At 36.9% G+C, this 22,716-nt stretch overlaps 1 protein-coding gene across 3 annotated transcripts in view; it reads left to right on the top strand.

The window, feature by feature from the left end:
- LOC127650219 (triple functional domain protein) overlaps positions 1-22,716 on the top strand; it is a 146,600-nt gene that overhangs the window by 1,516 nt on the left and 122,368 nt on the right. For all 3 annotated transcript variants that reach the window (XM_052135517.1, XM_052135515.1, XM_052135516.1), the window contains exon 2: positions 22,063-22,116. In XM_052135517.1, coding sequence (XP_051991477.1) covers positions 22,063-22,116 — 54 coding nt within the window. The remainder of the gene's footprint in view (positions 1-22,062; positions 22,117-22,716) is intronic.

The raw sequence follows: 22,716 nt of genomic DNA on the forward strand, positions 1-22,716 counted from the left end.
ATATATATATATATATATATATATATATATATATATATATATATATATATATATATATATATTAATTTCCTAATATTAATATATAATATTATTATTTTTTTTATTATCTGTAGTTCTAAAACATGTAATTATGTCAAGTCTCACACATATTGTTTATCCAGCTTGCATATAAATAAATCCCTCTGCAGGGTGAATCACAGTGGTTTTCTTCTGTTTTAGGTAGTGAAACCACAATTGGAAGGACTGAATCTTGCCACTTTCCACTTGCTATTTTCATTTCGGAAATCTTTGGTCGTTTCAGTACCCCCTCCGTTTGGTTTTTGTTTAGACAGTGTGCTTCTTTCCAGCACAAGCCCCCAAGTTACTGCTAGATGTTATAACCTACTTTACTCTTGCAGCCTTTTAATAAACAATAGCTGTTTGCTCTTTCTTCCTGTGTAAGTTACCCCTATCTTTTTCCATTGTTGCCATCATGTTTGAACATGCAGAGGCTCACAGACCATGTCTCTCTCTTTAACCCCACCTTCTTACTCCTTTACTCACTAAACACCTTGACCCCATGTTTATGGTCAGTCTACATGCATGAAAATGAATCATGTAGTCTGCAGTCCAAAAAAAATTATCAATGATATATACTGTTTCATGTCACTTGTTTGCCTTGCTAATTATTATCATATTACTATGAATCTGAGCAGATCTCAAAATGATATTTATTGTAAGTACTGGAGTTAATTGGTTTTTCGTTGTTTGAAAGGATTTGTCTCTTGGGTAGTTATTGTTTTTGGGACTAAATTGTGACTTCCTCGCTGAGTTTTCAATTTGTACCTCCTTTACTTTGGAAAAAGAGCAAAAATCTGGATTACAGTGAGGCACATTCTGTAGAAGTGAATGGGGCTTATCACTAAACATAAAATTACTGATTGTTTCAAAAGTATAGCCACAAGATGTTAATAATGTGTTAACTTTACATTGTGAACCCTAAAATAACAGTAACAAATATTTAAACAACTTTAGAGCTGAAATAACAAGTTTTAACAGTATAATTAATGTAAGTGCATTTATAGCATTTAAACCTTCACATTTCTGACTTTTGAACCCTCCCAAATTTGTCCCAATTCACTTCCATTGTAAGTGCCTCACTCACTGTAACTCCAATTTTTGCTCATTATTTCATTTAGTTTTTTTTGTTTGTTAATTTTGTAGATTAAAATGTTTTGTTGCTAATTTTTGGTGGTAATCAATATTATGCCACAAATACTGTCAATGTAGCTTACCTTTTATAGATCCATGATTATTATTTGTATTTAATATAATACCAGAATATTATTATTTTACATGGATTAGCTGTCATCCGTGATGAAGACATGCATGTTCTCTTATAGGCTCTTGTCTGTTGATTCTTCTGTTGCTGTTTGATTGAAGTTGTGATAGATGAATTCCTGACTTTTTAATTTACTCAGGTATATATTTTTTTCTTTTAAAATCCCCCTTTTCTTTGTCTGTACTTTTAGTTTTTTTTAATTCTCACTATTATTGTTAAAGTGATAGTGATTTTGGACATATTATAGTGTGCTAAATTTCTTTTCTGTTGATTTTGATAGCGCTTTTGTCCTTGGCTAAAAGGCCCCCTGGTAGTTTTTGGAGGCAGTGATGATTTAAGGCTGGCAGCAGCTCTTTTTCTCTCTCTATTATTAGATGAATGTTTCTGAGACAACATCATGCATTTTCTTTCGTTGACTGTTACCACATCAGCTGGGTAGTCACTGCGCACAGCCAGTTCACTCCAGACTCACTCTCTCTCCTTTTCTTCTTCTCTTGATTTATCCTGGTTCTCTATCTCTCCCTCTTTGTGTCATCTTTTTTCAGTTTTCCAGCTCTTGTCTCTGTCTCCATGTGTGGTAGGGAAAGGTCGTATTGACCTACATTTGTTGGGTTGGGGCTGGTGCACTCACTGCCCCCTCTTTCTCCTGGCACAGAGGAAGAACATCCTACTTATTCAACTGCAGATCGAGAGCGATGCCAAGACAGCTTCCGACAGTAAATCACAGAGGCCAGTGCAGGATCATCCTAAGAGAAAATGCGGTGCAATGTCTGTCCGAGTGAGGGAAAGTGCAAAATGAGGCACGAAATGAAGCAGATATGTAAAATTTGTGGATAACAGTGTGTATAGGAATGTGTCCCATTTATTTGATTTAATTTGATTACTACTCCATCAGAAACATACCTCAATTACAAAATTGTAGAATCGACAAATTGGAAATAAAGCGGGATTGAATAAAATAAATAATCAGACTTGATTATATTATTAGTATGAATAATCATTTTTTATTTTCTCCCCTTTTCTCCCCAATTTGGAATGCCCAATTCCCAATGTGCTCTAAGTCCTTGACTGGCCAAGGACGAATCTCAGTTGCCTCCACGTCTGAGACAGTCAATCATATCTTCTCGCATCTTATCACGTGGCTTGTTGAGAACGTTACCACGGAAACATGCGTATGGAGACTTCACGCTATTCTCTGCGGCATCCACGCACAACTCACCACACGCCCCACCTAAGTGTGAGAACCACATTATAGCAACCACAAGGAGATGGTTGTGACCTGGCTGGAGTCACTCAGCAGCATGCCCTGGATTTGAACTTGTGACTCCAGGGGTGGTTGCCAACATTGTAGCTACCCAGCTACCCCATTTCTATTATTGAATAAAGCCACAGCTCTGTATTTTGTCAGTCATGACTCCACACAAACTTACCGTGAAAGCCACACAGATGTGCGCCTCGTGCTTTTGTGATTGGGCAGTATGTACCAAAAGCACAACAATACCCACAACTACAGCAGCTAAAAGCATGAAAGTGAAAACATGACATAATTACTGTAAATAGCCTATTGTATTCTGTGTTGCATGTAAGAGATAGTTTAAAAAAAACAGCAGCAAAATAATATGGGTTTTATATCTCCATAAAATAGTGTAACCATTAATTTAACTCCTCTTTAATAAACAAGATTGATGGGCAGACATTATTTGCAAAAAGATAAAATATTTTATTTCCACGACCTGATCTCCCATATTTTAGTTCTAAACTGAAATGGGTAGATTGTGTTGAACTAGGTAATGTAAATGTAGCACTTGCATAAAAAATTAAAAATGGGCACACCTGGAGTTACCAATGTCTGTCTGCTTGAAATTTATAGATTTTTTTTTTTTTTTATAGATCTGCTTTGGATGTCTGTTGGTTTTAGATATTGTTTGCACAATTTTTTTCAATCAAACAGTTCATCAAAACTTCGGTTGATGACTGCTTTTTAGCCAAACGTGACTTCACCTCGACAACATTATGCAATCTGAGTAATTAAATAATTTTTCAGATTACTCGATTAATTTTCAGAGTAATTGCTAGATTACTTGATTACAAAAATACTCGATAGTGACAGCCCTAATCCCATTGCTTGGCATTAGTACTGTTTGGAGGAAGTCACCAAGCTGACGAGGTCTCATAAGGTTGTAATCACCAAATTGAATCATAGGAACATAGAAATTATTTTAGCTGTGTATTATCCAAATATCCATGTGTCCGACACTGCATACTGTCACAGTATGTACTGTATTTGAAGAAGGGTGCATTTATCATCTGGTAAAACAGTACATTCTTAGGTATGCGTTTAGTAGTATGAATAGATTGAATAGATTTTGGACATGCATCATCCGGGGACGTGGGTATTGACCTGTGACCTAAATATATGACATTTGAACAAAAAGCTCAGAAATAATCCACTTTGGTTTTGTTAAACAAGCATTATTTAACACTAGGTACAATGTTCTTGGTATTACAGTTGAGGAGAGCCATCTGACTCGTGGTTCACCACTGTTCTTTTAAATCCAGTGGTTTGAACATGACTTCTCCTCAGCTCTGGAGGCATAATGCAATCTTAAAATGTTCAGTCAATCCACACTTCAGAATCTCACTGTAAATAGGAATTTCTTGCTTACTGTTTTATGAAAACTGAGGATTCGGATGTGCAACATTGGCAGGCTGTTTTTGGCATACTAGTACAGTATATAGTAGGCAAGTAATAAGTACGGATATTCGGATACATGTTTAAAACTAAACTGGTTTTGGTCAAGCAATGGATTTTTTTACATTGTAGGGAAATATGTAGTACAGATTTGTTTTAACCTGGTCTAACAGAACCACATTACCTACATTTCTGCAAAATAATTTTTGCGTGGCTCGTTGTATATATATCACGGCACTTTCCTGATGAAATGAACACTAAAGGCACTACAACAACAGTGAATTTATTCATTTTCACACAAATCATGATTAGAAGGGCAGCTTAGCTCAACTGAGAGTGTTGAACTTGCAATGAAATGGAGTTGGGGATAAGTCCTGAAAAGTATGCCCGTCAACACGTGAACATGTTTTTCAGGTGTCATGGATTTCTTTAGCTTTTAATTTTTTCATGTCACATTTGCTTTTAACAACACTTATCAATTAGTCTTAGTTTTAAGGTGTTGGGTAGGGATTTAGGTTTTGTTGGTAGAGCAAAACCCTTATCTGTTTGGAAGAAAATTTACCTCACTTTTAGTGCCACACACTGGACATTTCCCCTCGGAACTGCCGCGATTTGTGTGAGGTATTGTTTATAGTTTGCCAAAATGTTGCCACGTCAACATTTTTTTGGTCAGACTGACTTGTTTGGCCATTGACATTGGCACATGGCTTTTATGAGGTATGACATTATCAATCCCTTTAATGGTGAATCATCCATTTTATCGCGATAAATATTTATATTGTTTTATCCCCCAGCCCTAATCTCATGTTAGGTTAAATGAGATCAAACGACTATTCGACAACAAAAAATTGTCAACAATTGGAGAGCATTGGTATTTACAGTACAATAGTGCAGAAGTCCAACTTCCCATTTTGAAAACAATTGTGGTTAAGAATTTTTTGTGTGTTAAGGGCCCTTAAAAGGCAATGTTCTTATGTTCCTATTTCTGTTCAATGTTCCTATTTCTGTTTAAAAATCCCCCTGACACGTGGCCTAGTTCTTCCATGACAATACATATGGGCATTGTCTTTTACCATCAAAGACAATCAAACATTTTGAGGCCCATGTCGATGTCATCTACTTTTACCTGAGGTTAATGCTTCCTGAGGTGGCTTTGCTCAGAACATCTGGTCTGACGGAAATTTCAAAATCAAGGCTTTCATTTCGGAGGAGAACAATCACTGCAAGGGTGGCTTGAATGCCTTAACATGAATATTTGCTGGATCTATAAGGCTGATATCCCATTCATAAAAAGGTTTTCATACTTTTTCATATAATTTCTTTTCCTAAAATTTGGCTTCACTCTTTTTCTTTTCACCCTGGTGAATATTTTAATGGTGTAGGAATTTGGTTCTTACTGGTTCTATGTGAACTTAGGAATACATTCCTTCTCTGCTTTGACAGAAGCATTTGTTAGTGTTTTGGGGTTTGTCACATCCTTTCTTTGTCTAAAAATTTGCATTTGCTCTGTCTTCATCCCAAGTGGTCCAATACAGGCTGCTTGACCATTTTTAATTTTCTTATTTTTTATATATATATTTTTTGAGTTATTAGTATTGCAAAACCACCAGTTTTTTTTTTTATTTTCTTTTTTTCTCAGTGTTTCCCACAGGATTTTGTGAGACTGAGGTGGGTGGACCTCGGACTCTCTAGGGGGGTGTAAGAATTAGTTTTACATTTTAAAGTTAAATGAATCAATCTGGTGCACTTTTAAAAATTAAGAGGCTAGATCTATGAAGAACTTTGTGCTCTTGTAAACGATGTTGTGCACTAGTAGTAATTTAATCATAAACACACTGGTTGTAAAGATATGAATGGTGATGACACGGCAAAAAATTCACACCCACAAAGCATAAACGAGACGGTTTAACGCAGTTCACAAATGGTCAAAACACAAAATCGACTAAAGCATACATTTGAGCCAGGGATCGACATTAAGCATTGACATTGGTCATTCACAGTAAAAAAGTTACTTTTCTGGAGAGATTATTTTTTTTATTTTTAAGTTACATGCTCAAGTAACATGTCAAATATTATACCTAATATTAATATAACCTATTGCAATCAACTCTTTTCTGTGACAAATGCTATTGCCATATGTTATATATGGTAATCAAATAAAGAAAAGCCTCCATCACCATCATTTACAGCAGGGGTGCTCACACTTCAATGGAATGAGATCTACTTTTTCATCATGTTATTGCAGCAAGATCTACCATGTACAATAAAGGCTACACATTATCACAATACCACAATTTCAGTAGTAGAGCTGAAACGATTAGTCGACGTCAACAATTATTTTATTTTTTTTATTTACCACTGAATTGTCGGTTAAGAGCTAATGATTAATCATTGCAATAATAGCCAAATAGTTGATTAATCGTTAGATTAATTAATTATCAAAATAATCGTTAGTTGCAGCCCTAGTCGGTAGTGACATTTGATGATTCTCAATACCAGCTTTAATAGCACAACAAATAATAACACTATCTAATATGTTAATTATGGAACAATTGCTTCAATTATTTAATTATTCAAGAAGAGGAAACGGTCAGTAATAAAATAAGAAAATTCAGTGCTTTTAGCTTTAAAAGTTAACAGCAGTAAGCTATTAAGTATTCAAGTAAACATTCAGAATGAAATGCAACATAAAAGTTCTACTGGTCTTTACTGTATGATTATAATACATTAATACTTAAAGCTAAAGTTACTCAGTCAAGAGCAATGAGTAGTTTTCTCATTTTGTTGTTATGGTTGTTTATTACAATGACAGACACCACTAGACGGCAGCTGGTCTATTATTCCAAACTTTTGGCCACCAGTTTATATTCAAGGTCTATTCTCTAAAAGCAAGTCTAAATATCTTATATGCTGCTTCTCAGGTGAATGCATCCTTTTTTTTTTTTTTTTTTTAAAGGATTTTTAAAATATATATATATTTTTTGTATTATATTCAACATTCTCAGTTAACAATTGTTTCTTCTGCAGTATAGCTGCTAAAGAAAATGTACTTTGCGTTAAAGGAGTTTTAAATATTTGTATTGGAAAACAAGCCAAAACAAACCAAAAACATATTTTGTGTTGCAGTGTATAACTCACCTTTCTGTTCACTTCAATCCATCCTTAACTCACAAAAACAAAATATTTCTTATCAATAAAGCTGTGTATTGCCAAATATCTTCATAAGAAATGCACAGTGACCTATATTATGATTAAAAAAACTAGCCATCACATTATAATCCAACTGCAGCAAGCACGTACACTCAAGGTATGAGCATCCCCGCGACAGAGTGTGCCTCAGCTGGGTGCGGTTTGAATCTCTCTCCTTTATATCGGGTCACTTTGCGTAAATCATAGAACAAGTGCTGACTGCACAGAGAAATGCTGAGTTTTCGGAGTTTGTAGTTCTTTACATGATCCGCTTCTGTATTATTTGAACTTTTATTTGCATTAAATATAACTAAATTAAAGATGTAATGCCGAGCTGTTTCCTTTAAAGACACTCGACATGCAAGTTTTGCTTCAGCGGAGCGGCAGCTCCACTTATTCCACATGAGAGTACTTCTGTATTTACTTATTTTGTATTTTTTATTATAATTCCCTCATGCTTTGCGCTCACCTGAAGCTGTTTGGAAAGTTTAGAGTGCATCTGGACTGAGATGCGTGTAATTTTTCCTCTCCTCAGTCAGGCACGAGCTGCAGTGCTGCTTTTGCGTGTCATCATTAGAGTTTCATATGATCTCATGTAAGGCTGGGCGATATGGCAAAAAAAATTATCACAATATTCTTTTTCAAATCATTCGATATCAATATTTATCACGATATTCAATCACATTTGCACATTACACATTTTTTTGCATTTCCAAAAGAAGTGAAAACAAAATCCTAAACAGTCTGAAGTCTTTAAAAACCTGCGTTGGGGGCCCAGACACAACCAATGCAGTGGTGTCTGAGGGATCTTCTATGAAAATATTACAATATTGAGTTTATCAATTGAGTGCAGTTGGATATGAATGTTATAAGATGATCTGTTCATTTTGAAATCTATTTGTTTATTATTAAAGGCTTGGAAAATGTTGATTAATAAAACCAAATTTAGAAAGAAAAAAGGTTATGGTCTAAAGGCGCTCTGGAAACACGCACCTCATGTTTACGCACATGTGGGGAAAAGATAAAGCGGGTGCGGACCGGGACAGGGCATCAGTGAAGCGTGTTTCAGTGCTAGAGAAAAATATTCAAGAATACAGCGCAGAAAGATCAGATATGCTGTAACCGGCAACTGTTGTTTTGTCGCATGCTCACTAGAGACGATGAGAGGGTGTAACCGTCGTCATGATGTCTTTCAGTCAAGATGGAATCAATCTGGGATCCGAAACGCGGTGACCTGCGTAGCGGGGGCAATAGCAACTTCATACAGTATGAGTTCAAATCCGCTCAAAGCCACTCCCAATGCTTGGGAACCGCTTGCTCTGTGCTTACGATAAGAGAGCCAAATTGCTAGCGTTTTTAGCAATATGCATGTCTAGATGTAGAACACAGGCTAAATATTGAAAATTACTCAAAAGCTTATCGTCGATATTAAGGAGGTTTTTTTTTATCTCGATAAATATTGATAAAGTTGTATCGCCCAGCCCTAATCTCATGTTATGTTAAATGAGATCAAACAACTATTCGACAACCAAAAATTGTCAACAATTTGTTTTTGTCAATGCTGTCGATAATGTCGACTAACCGTTTCAGCCCTACATGCAGAACATTTCAGGTTTGAGACTTTTCTTTTATGTTTTTATGGGGGTGAGAAAGTGCAATACTTTAAAATTCTCCTCACTTTCGGGTTGAATATCTCGGGTGGAGGACTTGAAATTTCCAAAATAAATAAAAAGAAAAAATTTGTTTGAGATTGCACTGGTTACAGAACTAGGGCTAGTAGAAATCTGGAGAAAAGCCTGCTTTATTCATGCATTTTAAGAATTGAATAAGATTCAACTTTATTGTCATTGTGCACGTAGAAAGCCAATGAAATACAGTTGTTTTCACATATCCCAACTAAGCTGGGGTCAGAGCACAGGGTCAGCCATGAAACAGCACCCATGGAGCAGATAGGGTCAAGGGCCTTGCTCAAGGGCCAAACAGTGGTATATTGGCGGTGCTGGGGCTTGAACCCCCAACCTTTCGGTCAGTAACCCAGAGCCTTAACCGCTGAGCCAACAGTATTTTACATGCTTACATGTACATGTTTTATTAGAAGTTGTGAGATTTTCTCTGAAATGTTGTGAGAGCATCCGGTGACAGTTCGTACAATACGGCAAGTGTCAGATTTCTGAGAACATTGTTCATGGGAACCCACACTTTGTCCTCAGTAGACATTTTGAATGCTGTTCTTGGTCCAGGTGGGTTGAAGAATTTTATAAAACCATCAGTTTTCAAAGCTGATGTCCTCAACCATTGATGTGTCTTTTAAATCATTGAGTTTCTCAGTCAGAGAAACAGAGAATTCATCCCTAGGGAGAACAAAAGTGGTCATATCTGCTGGTGATGCTATCAGGAAGTGTGTAATTTTTGTCTGACTCTTCAAGCATCTGCAGTAAGGCCTCTATACCTGGACACTGGCCACACGTGTTGACCATGCAGTCATAACTGTTTATGTCACAGACTAGAAGTTTCAGCAGGTCCTTGTAGTCCACTTTTAGCTTTGCTGATTCAACCATCAAGCCAGCTTGATGTTCTGATGTTGTGTGCAGACACAGACAGTGTGAGTTCCAGATGCTCCTGCCAGCACTCTCCATTTTGGCGTCAGATCATAAAATTGTTATCTACCTATCTTTAACTCTGGGGTCTGTTTTTTAAACTCCACATACAGTTAATTAATGTTACCTAAAACTAAACGCTTTCGTTTATGACCTTTTTGAAAAATCCTGTGATAGATCCTGCTTCACTGTTGCCAATATCACAAGTAGTAACATTTTAGACCTCATTGACGAGCACAAGCTATTGTATGCCAATCATAAACATCATTACTGTAATATACTGTTCATTGTTATTATTTGTTATGCTTATATTACATCTGTTCATTTCTCAAAACAAGCCCTAGCTCTGTAACCAGTGGAATCTCAGATGTAATGCTAATATAGAGGACTTATTTCAGTGAACATTTCAGGTTCCTATCTGGTCCCTCACCAGAGATATTTAACCCGAAAGTGAGGGTAGTTTAAAAAAATTGCACTTTCTCACCCCCATAATGTTGTAATATTGTATTAATGCAATCTTGAGCATTACATTTGGACATAAGATATAAGTCTAAGGAACAAGAATGTGCAAAATGTTTGTGTACATGTACCTTGTAATGTGTTTTAGAGATCTGTTTTTGTTCCAAGGAGCTATGACCACGCTGAGCCCAGATATTGAGGTCATGTGCCATGACACAAAGATGGCCATCGTGGTTAAAACAAGTAAAATAAAAATAAAAAACTGGTGGTTTTGCAATACATGGAGGTAATCACTCAAAAATAAATTAGGAAAATCAAAAATGGTCAAGCAACCAACTTTACAATTATTGGTTCCAAGTGAGAGAACTTGAATGCAATTCTGCTTTGCTTCGACAGAGGCCTGTGTGAGAGCGGTTTTGGGTTTTTGCTTTCGTCATGCTGGCCTAGTTCCTCAGTCAGCCAACGGCTCCAGCACAAGACCCTGATGATTTGTCCCAGTGCCTAGGGTCTGTTGCTCAGATATTGCTGTTCTTGTCTCATCCCATCTCTGCTTTCACTCACTCACTCTTCTCTGTTGCTGTAGTGTGTTTTTGGTTTATTCTGTAAAGCTTACACATTCTCTTGTTAGTTTGTACTCCACTGTTGAGGTGGCTATTGTAATTGTGCTACAGAGTTTGGTCTGATTTTCAAGCCGGGTTACCCAAGGCTGTTCCATGGGCCTGTTTCTCTAAAAAGTGGAGTTGAAGTTGCTCTGGATAAGCGTGTTGGCGAACTGACTTTTAAAAATGCTAATTATATCACAAACTGAGGACATTCCTAAGGGACTTTCTTTGAAAGGGGAATCCATCCATCAGACCCATGATGGATAATGTATTGAAAAAGCTGTGCATAATAGAGTTAAACATGGAGCATATAGTAAAAGTAGAGAATTTTGAATGTTCTCAATTTGGCTAAACATTTTGTAAATTTGTAGCACTAAAAAGGGAAATGTGAAGTAGAACAATTGTTGGGTGCACCATAATAATAATGCCAGTGAGTGTTTTTTCTTCTTCTTTTTGTGCTGCTCTCCTGGGGCTTGTTTTAAAATGAAGCTAGAATGAGCTCTAAAATAATGGCAGACACTTGGTCTCAAAGCTGAACTCCCATTTGGGAGAAGTTTAAAAAGTCCTGATTGGAGGCATGAATGAATCATGCAGAATAAGGTCTCTATAAAATCCTAAGACCTGAGAACGCCCTCATCATTTAAACATGATTTGACTTCATGCTTCGAGAGCATGAAGTCTAATGCCAATAAAGACTCCATGAAATAAAGTTTTTATTTTGTCTTTCAGACCATGCGAAGTTTGCTCTGAAGTAAAAATTCCTTTTTAGCGGATACATGGTGTAATAATTTGCAATATTAGTTTTCCAGGAAAAGGCACTGTAAATATTTAGGACTCATCTTGCACTAAACAGATGTCAACACGGGGCAGAAAACTTGTGAAGCGAAATAGGCTAATAGGGTATTTTCCTGTATTTAGTTGTGCTTATCATTCCAGAATTAAGTATTTGTGTCATCATAGATCCTGATTATTATTTCTTATGACATGGATTTTAATGAAGTCCTCATCCAAAACTTAACAGTTGTTTGTTTTTCATATGTTATGAGACATCACCTTCCTCATCGGTGTTAAGGTCAAGGAATGGGTATGCCAAGAGATGAAGATTAATTTGAGAGAGAGACAGAGTGAAGGAATATATGGTGAAGAAATGGGACTGTCAAAATAGATCAGGGAATGAGAGCAGGGGGATGGGAAGATCTCTCTCTCTCTTGCTTTTTTGGTCTATATGTCTGTGTCCTGGTTTTGTTTGTTAGATTCATTTTTTTTTTTTTTTTTTTTGTCTTGGCTTCCTTGTCGGACCATACACCTTGCCATAAGAGTTATATGTAGTTCTTTGAAACCACAAATACAAAATTTGGCTAAAATATGCACCTATCACACTGTTTGGAAAGTATAGCCATAACACTTAAACTTTACTTGTGTCACCAAGAGGCTTGTGTGATAATCATTTACCAACCCTGTTAGGTCAAAGTAGGGATGAGCATGAGTACTCACAAGTGACAGCAATGATCTATCATGAAAACTATAATGATAATGCATAACGTGACTTTAATTAAAATCAATATTCAGTGACATATATACACAAATGTGTCAAAGAGGGGCCTTATTTTAAATTTGATTAATTTCATGATTTGTGGCGGTACTTTGCTTTCAGAATCATCAAAACGACAAGCTCCAGCAGAGTGCGCAACATAGTGCTTTCTTAAGATAATAAGGGTACATTTATGTTACATTTAGTCATTTAGCAGACGCTTTTATCCAAAGTGAATTAAAAATGAGGAATATAAAAAGCAATTTGACATACTGCAGATTGCTGTTGAGATTTGCATCGCACTGTCATGTTCTCAAAGTGTCTGGAGTAGTATACAGTAGATGCTAGAGCAGAAGAAAGGTACAGACAAGGGGGTATATATATATTTACAGTATGTGTATAATCAATATATATTAATTTTTTTTTTTTTATTTCTAAATAGTAAGTGCATTTAGTGTGGATTGATTAAGTGCTTGCAGAACAGAACTTGGTTTTTGACTAAACTGTTCCTTGCGGTTAGTAACCGGGCAACCCCATACTTTGACTTCAGTTTCAATGTATTCAATTGTGCAACTCATGGATGTCTTAGAGGTCAAAGTGTGCTGGTTTTTAAAGTATTTTTGAATATTTCTCTTCATAGTGTAAGCGCTTGTAATACAATGAGCAACGATGAGACTTCAGTGCGAGAGGGACTCTGTACTGTTTACAGATGATTGAACTATATTAAACTGTATATAATGCTGAAATATAATGTATAATAATGCTAAGTGTCCTGATATTTGATGGTCCACCTGATAATGCCAAATGTAATGTCCGATATTACTAGTAAATGGCAAACTATGGAAAACATTATTTTACAGGATAAGAATAGGCCTACACATATTTTTTTAAATAATAATTTAGAAACATGTTATCAGTGACGATACTATTTTAAAACCACAATATTAAGTTTAAATACTTGTATGTAATCAGTAACGGTGTACAAGCATATGCATCTATCATAACCAGTTTTTTCAGCTGGGCAGAATTATACCTATTTTTATTCTGGGATCACCATTATGCTCTGCTGGGCTGATATTTAGTCCCACTCCATCATCAATGGATCTTTTTACTCTTTAAAGAGCAGTAATTTTTGTTAAGTTTCACAAGTAAAGGAAAGTAACTGAAAGTGTCCTGAAAGTAGTAATAATAATAAAAAAATAAAACATACATTTCCATGATTCAGGCTTTGTTTAAAGTTTTGTGAATATAGATTTGTGAATTCAGTACTATAAATTGACCAAATCCTTATGCCTTTTATCATGTTTTTATTAAAAAAAAATATTTTAATAAAATAGAGGAAATAAAATGTAATTTATATCCAATTAATCGAAGAAATAATCGAAGATTAATCTATTATTAAAAATAACTGTTAGTTGCCCTATTACGGACCATCTGCAGTGGCTTAGCTGAGAGGCCGGCAAATAGGGCATTGCAGTAGTCCAGTCTTGAAATGACCAGAGCCTGAACCAGGAGCTGTGTAGCATATTCAGAGAGGAAAGGTCTTTTCCTGCTGTTGTCAAATGCAAACCTGCAAGACCAGATGGTTCATGAGATGTTGGCAGTGAAGTTAAGCTGGTAATCCACCACCATTCCCAGGTGTCCTGGTTGGCGTTAATGTAATTGAACCAAAATGAATAGTGACATTGTGGTCAACAGACTGGTTGGCTGGGATCACGAGGAGTTCTGTCTTGGCAAGGTTGAGCTGAATGTGATGTTTCTTCATCCAGGCTGAGGGTTACCTGAAGGAAGAATTTCAGATTCAAAATCACTTCAAGCAATGTCATCTTGAATAAATGATCACCCGATGCTTGTAAAGATTCTATGCAAACTGCTGGATTTGGAGGCCCAAAATTTCAATATCTGCTTCTGCTGGGTACCTGGACACTGTGGAATCCCAGGAAATGAGGAAGCAGACACTGCTGCAATAGAGGCTTTATAAGCAAAAGGGTGATTCAGTTGTGAATCGGGCATCGGTAGTGATTTTAAACAGCTGACAGAAATACAGGACACTTATCATGATTGCTGAAATATTCTCTCAAAAAATGCTTTTCATGTCAGTCAGAGTGCTTATGGTACACACAGTGCATACAGCCATGCAGCTGCATGCATAACTGACGCTTGTATTGAATAAACCGAACTACAAAATCGCAATGTTTCTGCCAGTCAAACACTTTGACATGTTTGCCTGCTTCCTTTTAAAATACAATGTGATTTGTTTTGTTCCCTATTCATTTATTTTTTAAATGCTGTGGGGCAACTCAAAATGTAAACACTTTTCAGACTAAGTTTGTTCTCTTTAGAGTTAAAGTGTTACTGTTCTGCACACTCAGAACTGTTCTCTCTATCATAGTTGCTTAAAGATAGAGACAACTTTTAAGTTACCAATTTGTAGTTAAATTTTGGTGTCTGCTAAAGATCAGAACATTTGCTTGCATTGGTATTTGCTCAGAACAGCTTCCAGGACTACTCGGTATAGATCAGGGTTAAAATGGTCTTGCACTCTGGTTGTTGTTGTTTTTAGTGTTTTTTTTTTTTTTAAATTTAGGAACAAGATTGGGTCTGGATGAGGCAGATGGCAAACATGCGGTGATGAGAAGCCCCTTTTCCTCTTAAAAATGATTCATGTATGATTCTAATCGATGACTATCCCCCTGCTGCTCTACAACAAGAGGGGACCCACCAGAAAGAGTGGGCTTGTTTGGCAGAGCTGAAGGACACTTGAAAGACACGTGGCCTTGAATCACTGCAGCTCACTTCTTTTGTTCTTGTTTGACTCAGAATAGAGGGGCTTTTGGATCTGACTAAAGTTTTAGACATTTAACAGGTTCACACTGACGCATACATGTGTTGTTAATACTATAGTGTCTGACCTTGTGTATTTGTGTCCCTTTGTATGTCCCCTACATTTGTATATTTGTATTGTGCGAGTCTGTTATGTCACATGTCCTATTTCCTGCTTGGTCACACCAAAAGGAAACAAAAGGGGTTGACCTTACTTCAACCCCGTACTCAACCCTCTGTGTGTGTATGTTTTGTGCTGGAATATGTTTTGTGGTTGTGTTAAGTCTTAAGTCTTAAAATTAAATTCAGACACAGGGAGTGGGTCTTTTGTCTACCGCAAGCTACTGAACAGTTTGTGGTTGTTTCCTAATAGTGAATGAATAAGGGCTCTTTGCTGGGGATTTGAAATGAAAGTGGAAAAATTATTTTCTCCCTGGGAGTGGATTTGAACCAGGCCTTTTCCACTGAGTCCACTAAGCTTGTATTTCCTTATTTGGACTGGAATAGTAAGCTTGAGCATAGTACACTTGCAATCAGTTGCCTTCAACGGTTTATTTTTATACACTGTGCGTGTTTGTGTGATTTTTGGCAAGTTTCAGTGTTTTCTAATGTGAATGAACAAATAAAATGAACGAATCATCTATTGCAACCTCATGATTAAACGTCTCATACATAAAACTTCTAAACCAAACTTTTGTGCAACTTTTCTGAGAAGTGTATTTGGATTATAGAGGCTATGTTGTGTGGTCTTCTATGAGTACTCGTCACACTTTAAGTGTTGCGCTCGTGAGCAACGGTGTCAGGCATGCGCTTGGCATCACAACTATGTCCTGCATGTTTATATTTGGTCTCCAGTCTCTGTTCAGTTTTGCTTTGCTTTTGGCCTCTCCCTTTACAGGGTGGAACATGAAAGAAAAGTGCAGCAGATGGAATTATCATAATTCTTATCCTTTTCTTTTTCTTTTTCTCAAAGCAGTGGATTCCAAACTTTTTACAATGGCGTACCCCTCCAAACTTTCAATATCCTTTTGTGTACCCCCTCTCTAACGCATAGATAACATTCACACAAGGTATTTTGAAAATACGTATATTAACACAATTATCTTTGTAAAACAACTCCCTTATATTAAACGTGATATATTTGTACATGTTTTGTACATGATATATTAATCATATACATATTGAATAAATGGCTTACCGAATGAGATGGGAATGCTAGACATGATATAACTGCATAACTTGAACCCCCCCCATCGCATCGCAGTACGCAAGAATAGCGTTCGGTTCTGTGCCTGGAACTGTGCATCACTGCAGGTACGGCATTGCTGGCTGACCAAGCATTGCGGTAAAGTATCTGTGCAATTGCGTGGTATGCTCAAGGTGCTTTTTTATGTCACATTTGACACTGTTAGCAAAGTTGAGCTCATCTGCTGAAAAAACCATGCGACAATGTAAAAACCGGTCTTTAGCGTGCGAGCAAATGTGAGTGAAAATTACTGTATGAATGTGGAAAGTAATTTGGCCACACCGGATGTCTGAGACCTGTCATCGAAGCTTATGAACTTATACCATCAGAATCAAAACTCCCTATGCATGTAAACTTAAATGCAAATAACGTTTTCAACGGCGAAAAGAAAAAAGACAAACCAAGATCGTGGACAACTGACGTCTGGTTAAACAGTGAAGTATCAACTTTTCTTGCTGTCACCTTGCAGTGTGCTGGGCTGGCAAAAAAAGATACTTGTGTGACACACGACGCATGAGTGGATGCATTTTTTACTGGCAAAATATCTGGTTATTTCATTTAATATTTATCTGACCTTTATGACACAACCATTATGGTGTTTCTACACTAGAGGGCACACAAAATAATTTTTACCAGTGAGAAATACGTGAACTGGGTTTGAATGTTATTTTAGACTGTGATGAAATTTAAAGAACGGTAAATCTCAGAACTTTATTTGCATTTGGAAAACACGATCTTAAAGGAATAGTTTAACCAAAAAAAAAAATTATTTTCTCTTTTTATATATTCACTCTTATGTAGTCTCAAATGGTCTGACTTTCTCTTGCAGAACACAAACAAAGATATCTTGATGTGAAACTGTTTCACATCAAGAAAGCTGTATAATCCATACATCTCGAGTGGTTTAGTCCAAAGCTGTGTCCCAAATGACACACTATGCAAAATTTACAATATACAAAATATTAAAAATTTAGTGTCCCATGTAGTGGATGAATTTTCGAAGTTTAGAATCATCCCAATTGGAACCCTTTACTTTTTTACTACACGGAAGTGTTCGTCATATACACCTGACGGAAGTGACGTTTCAAACCCAAGCATTGTGTTGTCACCAGCTTTAGCTCCACCCTCAGTTATACACAATATACATATTCATACAGCATAGTATGATGGTAAAGCATTAACTCACTTTTGTAAGGTGCTGTCTTCATAGAGCTTAGTTGTCATATTCTCCATTATTTACAATTGTTTTGCCAGATTGCCATTGCTGCCTGCAACTCTGCCTCTTCCACTCTGTACAGCAAGCCACGTTCCCTGAGTGCAAGAAGTGTCCAACATTCCCCACACTATTTTGACGGTTGAAAAAGTGCATCATCCGGGTACTCGTTGTACACTTCTTTTTGTTGCATTTTCAGTGCAAGCATACTAATCGCACTACTTAAACTTCAAAATGACAAAATACGCAGAAGTGTCCGGTTTGGGATGCACCTCATGTCTTTTGAAGCAATATTATTGTGTACAGCACTCTGTGCATGCATCAAGCATGAGGAAGTGAAATCATGATTGCTCCAAGGAGATGACAGATGGCTAGGTTGATAGTGAAAAAGGAGTCCGTTTCTTACCCAAAGGTATCACTTAAGAAGACATGGATTTAACCACTCAATCCGTATAATCCACTATAAATGTTTATGCTACCTGTAGATCCTTTTTTTGAACCCCAATGACTTGCATTGCATGTATATGTTCACATAATTTCTTAAACAATATCTTTTGATCTTTGCTGAAGAAGAAAGTTATAGTCGTTTGAGACTGCTTAAGGGTTTCAGTAAATGATGAGAATTATCATTCTGCACTAAGCAGAATAATCAGTTATCATCATGTTAAAGCAGTTCGTTGTTTGACTTCCTGTAGAGCTTATTCTCCGTAACTCTTTTGAAGCTTTCACAACATTCAGTACATTTACATGCACTTATAATCAAGCTACAGCAGATGTTTGTTGCGCGTCACCTGTTGGAACATTTATGCGCACAACTCAATGCCAATATTGTGGTAATATGTGTACATGCTGGACAAAGCTGATTGGAGATACCCTTTTCTGTCAGCAAGTCTCCTATTACCCTCCCCCACCTGCCAGTCAGCCCGCCACACAGATTCACTGTGCTCGAAGCTGTCACACCAACAGCCCAGATGTACAGCACAGACATGCACTCAAACATAAAGACTTATTCCAGGAAGAGCATTGTTAACATACCTGTTGAGAAATGTGCTGAGAAGTCATGTCCTCTGTCTAACGTTGCTTGTAATTGCACCCATTGTTAATTTATGTTCTGGCAGTTCTCTTCTTTCTGATATTTTATTCTTGTCATGTGACAGCCTTACTGCAGTAGAATGAACTAAACTGGGATAGGAGGAAGTATTTTAACATCAACTGCACACTTTACTTTTAAATCACTCAAAGACAAGAACTGCATTTTTTTTTTAACTTTTTGTAGACAAAAGCTGTATGGTGTCACTCTTAAGCTGCGTACACACTGCCAGAGACTTTGTCGCTGCAAGTCGCCAGTGGCTGGCGGTGAAGTAGCTAGTGGGTGTTCCCACTACTGGTTGCCTAGTAACGTTTATAAATGATATTCACGGATGCCATTCCATTGCTGTTGACAGCGAATCTCTTTTCTTGCCACTAAAAACAAACATTTTGTAGGGAAAAGACTAAATATAAATGGAATCAGTACATAAAATGCTTTATATCAAAGATGAATGAGAAACAAGGCGTGCTGTTTGCCATAGCGGCTGTTCATCTGTGGCGAAAATGCAAATGCCGGTCTGTCTGGGTCCATAAAATCCCCGCGATCTCAGATACACCTTTCCACGCAGTATTTTTCTTAAAAATGTCCTTATACGTGGGAAGAGACATATCATAGAGCACTGGAACATTGTTCCGTTACTGCAGGAGCTCAGAGAGAGAGGGTAAGGATCACGTGAGCTCTCCCGTCTTCTCTCCTATTGGCTGTCGCTTCCGTTAGTCGCTCCAAAGTTGAACTTTTCTCAACTTTGTCGCGTCGCTGGACACGCCCACATCTAGCGCCAACGGTCGCGATAGCTCGTGTCGCCGGAAGTCGCTGTGCTCGCTTTGAAAATGAATGGTATTGAGTTGCTGTCGCGCGCGATGTCGCTGGCAGTGTGTACGCACCTTTAATCTGTGGTTTAAGCAGCATTAAATGGCCTGTCCAGCTTCAAGCAGTGTGTTTAGCCTGACAGGAAGAATGTGCAACCTGCACTCTCGTTCAGTCTTAGTGCACACACACTCTTTCATCTTGCCCTCACTTGCTCCATATTTTGCATGAAGCATGTGACTACATGTGAAATGTGCCAATATTCCTACTTTTTTACTCCATATAAAACAGTAGCTCCCATGATTCCTCTCCATCAAGCAGTTTATGTGAGAATTTGAGCTCTCAGATTTGGTTGTTGGGTCATTAGTGGTGGATTAGTCCAGTGACTAGTACCCAGACTCAAAGCATAACCTCTACGTTGACAGTGGCATGTATTTCGGTCACTAGAACAAGTCAGAGTGAAGCTAAGAGTGTTTTCATGTTTCTATAGTTTGAGTGCTGTAATAATTACGTTCAACCTAAAGAGATTTGTAGGACTCAGTTCTTGTTTTCAAAAGGGCATGAATGGAATGGAACAAAAAAATTGAGTTCTTGATGTTTTCTTTAAAAGTTGAACTTGACATGGTGTCTTAAAGGAATGTTCTGGGTTCAACTGAAGTTGAGCTCAATTGACAGCATTTGTTTTTTGGGGGGGGATTTCACCTGGACTATGGTGAGGCATGATAGTGAATAGAGCCAGTACGTAAACGCTAAAATAATTACTGTTTCAAAAAGTATAGCCATAAGATGGCTACACACAAGAAACACAAGATGGCTACACTCAAGAAACAATGTGTATGCAAAAATTATTTTAGGCAAGTATTTGATTAGATCACACTATGCAGTGTAATAAATAAAATAACTTTATTTTGATGAGAAATTATAATCTACATTTTGCTCAAACTATTAAAAAAAATAAACACAATTCTCTGTCATACTTTTAATTTAAGTGTTATTATATTGAATCGAGATTATATGGAATGGGCTCTATGCACGGCGGTGCATGACGTATTTCCGGTGAAATTTAAGGATGCTTGATTACTTCCGCCGATCGTAGAGTGCTGCTATGCCGAGAACTGATGTGGGATTCTATACTCTTTGACTATACACTAAAGGAACATTAGTCACAAAACAGCAACCTCTCATTTTGTTTATGCTTTTTTGCTATATTTTAAATAAAAATAAGTAAAATATATATATATATATATATATATATATATATATATATATATATATATATATATATATATATATAGCATCTAACAATGAAGTATCGTTTCAAAGACGGGAGGACAGCACCTCTAGCCACCACTGCTGTGTGCCGCATCTGCCAAATTTAACACATTTCTCAGTTTCCACACGTTTCCTAAAGGCACTCGTTTTTTTTTTTTTTTTTTTACAGACAAAAAATATTTTTTTTGTAGCTCATTGTCAATGATATTAACTCATTTGCATCCACTGTTGGAAAGCTACTGACAAAAAGTCTGTATGTGCGAATTATAAACAAACTTTGCAGCAGTGTATCTCCATTACCACTGTTTCAGCTAGAATTTGCAATAACGCAGTGCTATTCATCTGTCGTTGATAGAACTGCATTACATTTTTTATTATTATTCATTTTGTACAATAAACATCCATACTAGCTAAGATAACATCTGTGGTTATCCAAAATGAACAGTGGTAACGTTAGAAAAGTAAAAACTTAGAACATGTTCAAAAGAACTTTGAACGTCACTTTCAAAATACCAGTCCTACTCTTAGTTGGTGTGGAGTCTCTGCTTTCCTCATAGAGCGGTAACACTGAGCTTTCACTGAGATCTCATTTGTGGCCCTGATTTTACCTGACACTTTTACAAACAAAATTACAAACACATTACATGCCAAACATTTATATTAGCGTGATTAGTCTGCTGCTGGCCGAATGTAAAAATAATAGCACAATGTTAGCCATAACGTACTAGTTCAGGCTATCTGAACTTACCTTCATAATTGCAGAGATAAGACGAAACATAAAACTTGAAACCTTTCTCAAGCTTGCTCTGTGGCGTTGTACTGCACATTCGTACAATTCTTCGCACATCATTAATACTAAATTTTGGCAACTCAAGCAAACAACGAGAAAATTTAGAAGACTCTGCCATAATCCCGTTTACCTCCGCTTTAAATCTCCCCAACCGGAAACGCAAGAGCATCCTTGCGTCAAACGCGGAAGTTATGCGTGCATATAGCCCATTGCATTCTTCATATTGTGTACGTCTAACCAAATCGTGAGATAACCATATAGTCCCATCACTAAAAATGACAATAAACAGAATGTACGTCCATCCCGTACAGCTTCAGTTCTCTTTGTGTCAAATTAAATATACATATACTCTGACTAAATACTATGAAGGTGTTATTTTATTAATTCTCTTGACTATCCTGACTCATCTCTCTTTGATTTTCCTCCATAGATTGCACCCTTTCAAAATGTGAGCCCAAAACTGACATCTCCAATCAGATAACAGGTAAATCAACTTTAAATTGTTGATGGTTTACCATTTTAAGTTGGACACACCACTAATATTCTTGACCGATTGGCAGCTAGGGGTACAACAGATTTCATTGCATCCTAAAAATGATGAAAGACCACACTGTAAACATTATTTTTATCGTCTCATTTTGCTATATACAATCACTTTTTCTGTTTTGCTGCTTTTCTCTTTGTTTGTTTTGTCTGAACATTATCATGAAAGGAAAGACTTGCTTGAGGGCACTTGCCTCTGTTTGATGTTTTGACTGGATGTCTCTTTCTGGGATTGAAGCATCGCAAACAACATGTCTGCTGGATGAACAACAAAAAAAAACAGACAGAATAAGTGTGTGCTCTGTACTCAGACTACCAATATGTAGGCTCATTAGAGAAGTGAGAGGGAAAAGCTATTCATTTTTTCCCCCTTTATCCTTGGATTGAACCCTGACTCTGCAGAAAATGTTCTATCTTATTGTAGAACAGACCTAGCTCCTAAAAACTTGAGTTTCTGTAGTGCTGTACAAGCTGACCAGCCGCTCATCTATTGCAAGCCATGATGGAGAGCATATGTTGTATATGATACACATTCCTTACA

The sequence above is a fragment of the Xyrauchen texanus genome, chromosome 10 (assembly GCF_025860055.1).
Source record: "Xyrauchen texanus isolate HMW12.3.18 chromosome 10, RBS_HiC_50CHRs, whole genome shotgun sequence".
NCBI lineage: Eukaryota > Metazoa > Chordata > Actinopteri > Cypriniformes > Catostomidae > Xyrauchen > Xyrauchen texanus.